Below are 7,038 nucleotides of genomic sequence, written 5' to 3'. Positions count from 1 at the left end.
AAAAAAAAAAAAGGTAGAATTCTGGGCAGGGAACACGACAAAGACCCATAGATCCCCCTTCAGGGAAACACTGCTGCTGCCCCACAGCTGTCGAATGGCGTTCTGTCTACCAGGAATGTACTTGATCTAAAGGTGGCATCATTCAGTTACTAAAACATACTCTGAATGAAGTGAAAAGCTCACAGTGGTCTCAACAACCACGTCCTCCCTCAACACCACATCCTCCTGTGACCAGCACACAGAGGAACCTGATGACTTACGCTGGGCTTTGTCCTGCTGGTCAGGTGGCACCAGTGGGTCCTGGTCAGGTGGCACCACTGGGCCCGGGGGCTTCAGGGGGCCCTCGGGGAGAGCCAAGGGGCCACCGTGGGATCTGTCCTCCTGGAGGCCATCCTGCTCGGCCGACGCGCCGTCCATGGTCAGAACGACACCAGCTGCACTGACGCCGTGGGGCTACAAGTGAACCTTCGACAAGCTTGGTTTCTGCCATCAGCAACAGCCAAGAGCTCCTGGGAGGGGCCCCACTGTGTCTCCCATTTTCAGGAGATCTAATGACTCAAATGGCTTGAGGTCAAACCAGCTAATATCATGATACCTGACAGGAGAGAAAGAGAAAAAACGTATTATGAAACTTTTACTCGTCAGATTTCAAGTATCGATTACAAAATTAACATATGGTTCCCAATTTGCATACGTACAAAAAACAAATACAGACTTTTTCATTCAGCAAATAATCCTGGAGCACCTACAATGTCCTAGGTTTTGCGGCTAAAATGCTGACCCAGCCACACTGGGCCCTTTCCTGAAGGAGCTTAATGTCTGTGTCGGTGCCAACTAAAGAACATTCTGCCGGGACACTGCGGCTTTGTATTGTGTAGTAGCTGTCACACAGGGCAACTGAGGAACTGAGTTTTAAATTTAAAATTAATTAATTTGGGCCAGGTGTGGTGGCTCACCCATGTAATCCCAACAATTTGGGTGGCCGAGGCAGGCAGATCACATGAGATCAGGAGCTCAAGACCAGCCTGGCCAACATGGTGAAACCCCATCTCTACCAAAAATACAAAAACTAGCTGGGCGTGGTGGTGCACACCTGTAATCCCAGCTACTCGGGAGGCTGACACACCTGTAATCCCAGCTACTTGGCAGGCTGAGGCAGGAAAGTCGCTTGAACCTGGGAGGCGGAGTTTGCAGTGAGCTGAGATCATGCCACTGCACTCCAGCCTGGGCAACAGAGTGAGACTCCATCTCAAAAAAAAATTAGGCCAGACGCAGTGGCTCACATCTACTATCCCAGCACTTTGGGAGGCCGAAGTGGGTGATCACCTGAGGTCAGGAATGCAGACCAGTCTGGCCAACATGGTGAAGCCCTGTCTCTGCTAAAAATACAAAAAATAGCTGGGTGTGGTGGCGGGCACCTGTAATCCCAGCTAGTTGGGAGGCTGAGGCAGGAGAGTCACTTGAACCTGGGAGGTGGAGGTTGCAGTGAGCCGAGATCGCACCACTGCGCTCCAGCCTGGGCGACAGAGGGAGAACCCATCTCAAAAAAAATTTAAAAATTAAAATATCAGACTCGCAGGCCTAGGTGTGCTAGGGCACGCTCCCCTCTCAGCCAGTGGAGTGACTGCCCAAGGCCAAGGCTCCTGCTGGCAGCCCCACCCCTTCAGGTTGGACAGCTCAGATCTGGAGAAACAAAACTTTAAAAAGCAGGTGCCATGGATGTGGTAACTGTATACAGGAGGTACAAGGACACCAGAAAGGTAGCTGCCTTGGAGTCGGGGCACAGAGAGGGCATCTCACAGCAGGGCCCGTTCCCGTCTTTACCTGTAGCTGGGTTAGAGCTCGCTCGCTCTCTCAGCCCTGCTGGGCTACATTCAGGTGAGCAAAACTTGGCCCAACATTTGACAAGTGATTATCCACCTTGAAATGTGCTGGTGATATTATTAACTTGTTTCCTTATCAACAGGTAAGACACTAGCACGAGCTTCCATTCATTCTGCAGAAATGCTGGCATTTATTCCTTTAAAATCAGTTTCATGTTAACCTACATTATGTTCTAACATTTTTCATGATAAATATTACACAACCTTCGCCTCTAGCTTACGAATCCCACACAGAAGGTATAGACAAGAAGCCCACGTGGGGCCGCGCGTGGTGGTTCACGCCTGTAATCCCAGTACTTTGGGAGGCCAAGGCGGGCAGATCACCTGAGGTCAGGAGTTTGAGACCAGCCTGGCCAACATGGTGAAACCCCATCTCTACTAAAAATACAAATAACTAGCCAGGTGTGGTGGCAGGTGCCCATAATCTCAGCTACTTGGGAGCCTGAGGCAGAAGAATCACTTGAACCTGGGAGGCAGAGGTTGCAGTGCACCAAGACCACACCATTGCACTCCAGCCTGGGCAACAAGAGTGGAAACTCCATCTTAAAAAAAAAAAAAAGGGCCGGGCGCAGTGACTCACGCCCATAATCCCATAACTTTGTGAAGCCAAGGTGGGTGGGTCACTGGAGGTCAGAATTTCAAGACCAGCCTAACATGGTCAAACCTCTATGTCCTAAAACCTCTATTTTAGTATTTTATACTAAAAATACAAAAATTAGCCAGGCGTGGCGGCACGTGCCTGTAATCCCAACTACTCAGGAGGCTAAGGCAGGAAAATCGCTTGAACCTGGGAGACAAAGGTTGCAGGGAGTCAAAATTGTGCCACTGCACTCCAGCCTGGGAGACAAGTGCAAAACTCCATCTCAAAAAAAAAAGCAGCCCACGTAGCTGGTCCTTGGGAGCACGTGTGCCGCTGGCCCCACAGCAGGATGTGCCTGTCTTTCTAGGAGTTTTTACTCTCACTCTATCTGCCATCTAGACTGGTCACCTGTGAAAGAGGAAGCCACTGGTGGTGGGTGTAACCCAGTCCACTGACACAGTCAGTAACTCATGGAAGGGCGTGCAGACCTGTATCTGCTCATAACTACAAGAATCCGCCATTCCTCTCTGCCGCCTTGCATCCTACAGGCCAGAGACAGTTATGAGTTCATAAGAGTGTTGTTCAGAGCATTAAAAGGTTACGTATGCTATTAGCGTGAAACTAGCAGTAAGGGTTTGTAACCAGAAAGCACTGTGAATAGAAATGTGTCACACCATTAGTAACTATCAATCCAGCACAGCTAATCAAGAAACTCCTGTAAACAAAGGATCCTAGGAGTCTTGACTCAGGGTGCCTGGCACCTATAAATATTTAAAGATTAAAGCAATGTCTGAATCACAGAAGTGAACGAAGTTACTGAGGCTGGTCAAGAGCTAATCCTGTGTGCAATGAATTCTCAATCTCACTTTTGTGTCTACGACCATCTAGTAACATCTTTCATCCCTGGATTTTCCAGGTGGGTGGGTGATAAAGGGGCCCTAGAGCCTGGGCAGGGATCTGAGCCACACACCTGTCCTTACACACAGCACAGAAGTCTCTGAAAATCACTTTCCAGGAAAAACACTGCGACGATCTCCACCAAGCCTGCCCCTCGGCTACAATCCCAGACGCGCCCCAGGAGAGCTGGGGGTCAGTCGGCCACGCCCCCCCGGGAGTGGAGAAGACACCCCCAAAACAAGGGGAGTAGCATCACGGCCACGCCCCCCGGGGGTGGAGAAGACACCCCTAAAACAAGAGAAGGAGCATTAGCAAAATGACAGCCGCTCACCACAGGCTTCCCCTTAGACCACAGACGAATTACAAATCGGCAGGGAGGGATACACGGGTGGAATGTGGACTCTGCTACGCCACTGAATATTGGCACCTGTACATCTGGTCCTCCTGAAAATTTCCTAGCAAAAGAAAACTTGTGTTTTGCTTTGTGATGTCTTTGCTTCTGCCTTGCGGGGGTGGGGTGATGATATGGAAACGACCGTGTGTGGCTACGCGTGCAGTCCTCCTGGCCCCTCAGGTAAAGTGTCTTGTCCATCCCCTCTGCCATCACCGTACCTCACGTGGCCTCCACCACAGCACGTCACGTCTGCCACTGTGTGTGTGCCCATTACACGGCGAGAGCCTTGAAGGCAAAGACTCACTCCCCATCTGCCTCCTACTACCTTGAATACTCCCAACTCCTAAAGTGACAACGTGGATTTAATTTGCCGAATTAAATATCCAGTTCTGCTGAGTACATTCCTTGGCCACAAAGCTAATGGTTCCAAAACAAAGTGATCAAGTATTTGAATCCTTGAGCATCAATACTCCCTTTTAAAATACAGAAAACTCTAAACGATTCCAGCTGAAACATCTGAAAGCTTCAGTTCCAATGAGGGAGTCCAGGGAGTTAGAAACTGGAAGAGCAGCATCACCACCACATCCCAGGCACCACCACCTGAACAGAAAGGATGGGACGACCAGCAGGACCCGACTCAGTCATTACAGGCAGAACATGCAGAGTAGAACTGCTGCAGAGGCCCACAGTGACGACGCCCGGGCCTTACACTGACCAAGGAGGAGGAACATAGCCAAAGATGCTCAGGTTCCACCGAGAGGGCACGCCAACATGGTGACAGCCAACTGCACCAAGCTCTCTGAGTCCGGTGCAATCACAGATTCTGCTCACTTAATTCCCCTGCTGGCGTCCAAGCAGCCCACCTCTCCAGAAGGGAGACCCCGAGACGGTGACTGTAAGTCACAAAGACGGCCCCTGTTTATAGGCAGCTCCTCCTGAAGCCGGACCAGAGAGAGAATTCACTAACTGCCTGGAGTTTGCTGACAGCAATACTTCTCCCTGTAGGGCAATAAGCTGGCAGTCTCAGTCGATCCTCAGTCTTGCTTGATTTTTAGTTAAAATTTGGAATGACTCAGTCATCAGGGCCTCATTACCTCAGACGACTGACAAAAGTCAATCTCCGGGCAGCAAGGAGGAGGAGCAGCCAGTTGCCAGTGCATCACAGAAAGCTGTCATTAGGAACATGACTCCGTTTTGATTTTATTTTTTAAATAAAGAGGCCAGTCTAATCAGTCTCACTTATGATCACTTGCACTCCTACATCTCTAGAGGGAAGAGATGGAACAAAGCTGTCACTTAGAACTCGGAAAGGTACACACAAACCTCGGTTCACAGCTGGGTAACATCAAAGGACTTCACACTGCAAAACCACCACTTCAGGCACCTACAGGACTTTCTGCTTCCCCCACACCTGAATTCTGTATACAGACATTCCCGGCTCCATCTACTCCACCTCGTTTCAGCTGTCCTATCGGGTATGAGAAACAACAGAGCACAGCCAAAGACCAAACACGATTTCCCCAGGAAGACAGTACTTGGTGGAGGCCACACTAGTGTCCAAAAGTAAACAGAGACGTACACACAAAGTGAAAACCAAAAGCAAGCCTCACGTCACTGCAGAGACATAAAGAGCAGGCTTGGAAGTCGGGACTCCGGCCTCAGCTCCCAACCCTCCACCACTTAGCTGTGAGATCCTGGGCTAGAGATTTAACCACTTTTAGCCTGTCTCCTCCCGTAAAAACAACGAGAAAATGAATGCAAAATTTTGCCAGGATTAAATACAACAAGGCACAGAGTCTGTCCCATGTCCTCAATAAAATGGCAGTAATTATGATTTTCCCTTTAGTTGTTGCTTGTCAAAAGCGCTAAGTAAAAGCCAGCCTAAGGCATTCTCACTTGGGAAAGTATGCTTTTTTTTTTTTTTTTTGAGACTGAGTCTTGCTCTGTCACCTAGGCTGGAGAGCAGTGGCACGATCTTGGCTCACTGCAAGCTCCGCCGTCTGGGTTCACCCCATTCTCCTGCCTCAGCCTCCTGAGTAGCTGGGACTACAGGCGCCTGCCACCACGGCCGGGTAATTTATTGTATTTTTAGTAGAGATGGGGTTTCACCGTGTTAGCCAGGATGGTCTCGATCTCCTGACCTCGTGATCCGCCTGTCTCGGCCTCCCAAAGTGCTGGGATTACAGGCCTGAGCCACCGCGCCCGGCCATGCTACTATTTCTTAAGGCAATGGGGGGGGGGAGAAGCTCCTCTACAATCTGAGTAAAGTCAGAAGATTTATTTCCTTGTACACTGCCCGGAAAGCTATTAAAGGATTATAAAGGGTTATGTTCATGTCATTTAAAAGACAATTCAAAATAATCCACGACGGGTGTGGCTGCTCACACCTGTAACCCCAGCATTTAGAGAGGTTGGGGTGGGAGAAACGCTTGAGGCCAGGAGTTCCACACCAGCCAAGGCAATACAGCAACACACCCAGTCTCTTAAAAAAAAAAATCCATGAGTCACCTGTAAATGGTTTACACTGTCCCAGTGATAATAAACTCCAACCTCTTACCAATCCAGCACCTGCCTACACCAACATCCTTACCTCCATCGCTTTCCCCCTGTGCCATTCCACTCCAGCCACATTCTCCGCCTTAAAACGCCAACCTTTCTCCGCCCTCAGGGTCTTCAAACTTTCTGCCTGAGACGTGTTTTTCTCACAGTTCTGCCTGGCTTGCTTCTCGTCATAGAGGCCTTAGCACAGAAGTCGCCCGGCCCCCAGGCTCCCACACACCAACCACTGCCCGGTACCCTCTCGGTGGCGACCCTGGGTGTCCCTGTGCTAGGTGAGCTCGGCGGGGGCAGGGCCCAGGCCCACAATGACCAGGACCCGCCACATGACTGACATTCGTCGGGTTCATACCCGTGACAACGCCCGGCCCCACTCGCTCTGGGCACCTGGAATGGAGACAAGTCCGCCAGCGACAAAGGCAAACAAGGAAGTAAGTACTCGGACTCCTGAAACCCCGGCTTCCCACGAACCACCCGACACCAAGTCACGCTTGTCAGCTGCAAAGGGCCAGACTAAAGGCAGAAGCACTGCCCCAGTGGTGGCAGTGGACAGCTTCAGGACATGCCGCGCTCGTCAGGCGCAGACAAGCATGCAGGAGGGCCCGCGGGCACCGGCATTTACAGAGTCCGCTCCGCTGCAGCTGAAGGGGGGCGCCCAGGCCCGAGGCCACCGCAGCGAGGAGGGGGCGACTGGAACGGGGCCGTCCCGCAACGCTGCAGGGACGGGC

The 7,038-nt window shown here is 51.0% G+C and overlaps 1 protein-coding gene across 1 annotated transcript in view; it reads right to left on the bottom strand.

Moving 5' to 3' along the window:
• GOLGA3 (golgin A3) overlaps nt 1-7,038 on the bottom strand; it is an 81,583-nt gene that overhangs the window by 49,657 nt on the left and 24,888 nt on the right. The window contains exon 6 of the mRNA XM_011960757.1: nt 261-595. Within this exon, the coding sequence (XP_011816147.1) occupies nt 261-417 (157 nt within the window). The 5' untranslated portion in view covers nt 418-595. The remainder of the gene's footprint in view (nt 1-260; nt 596-7,038) is intronic.

This window comes from Colobus angolensis, unplaced genomic scaffold, assembly GCF_000951035.1.
Source record: "Colobus angolensis palliatus isolate OR3802 unplaced genomic scaffold, Cang.pa_1.0 Scaffold115, whole genome shotgun sequence".
NCBI lineage: Eukaryota > Metazoa > Chordata > Mammalia > Primates > Cercopithecidae > Colobus > Colobus angolensis.
Note: the sequence above shows the minus strand (reverse complement) of the source record. Positions and strands in the feature narration are given on the sequence as shown.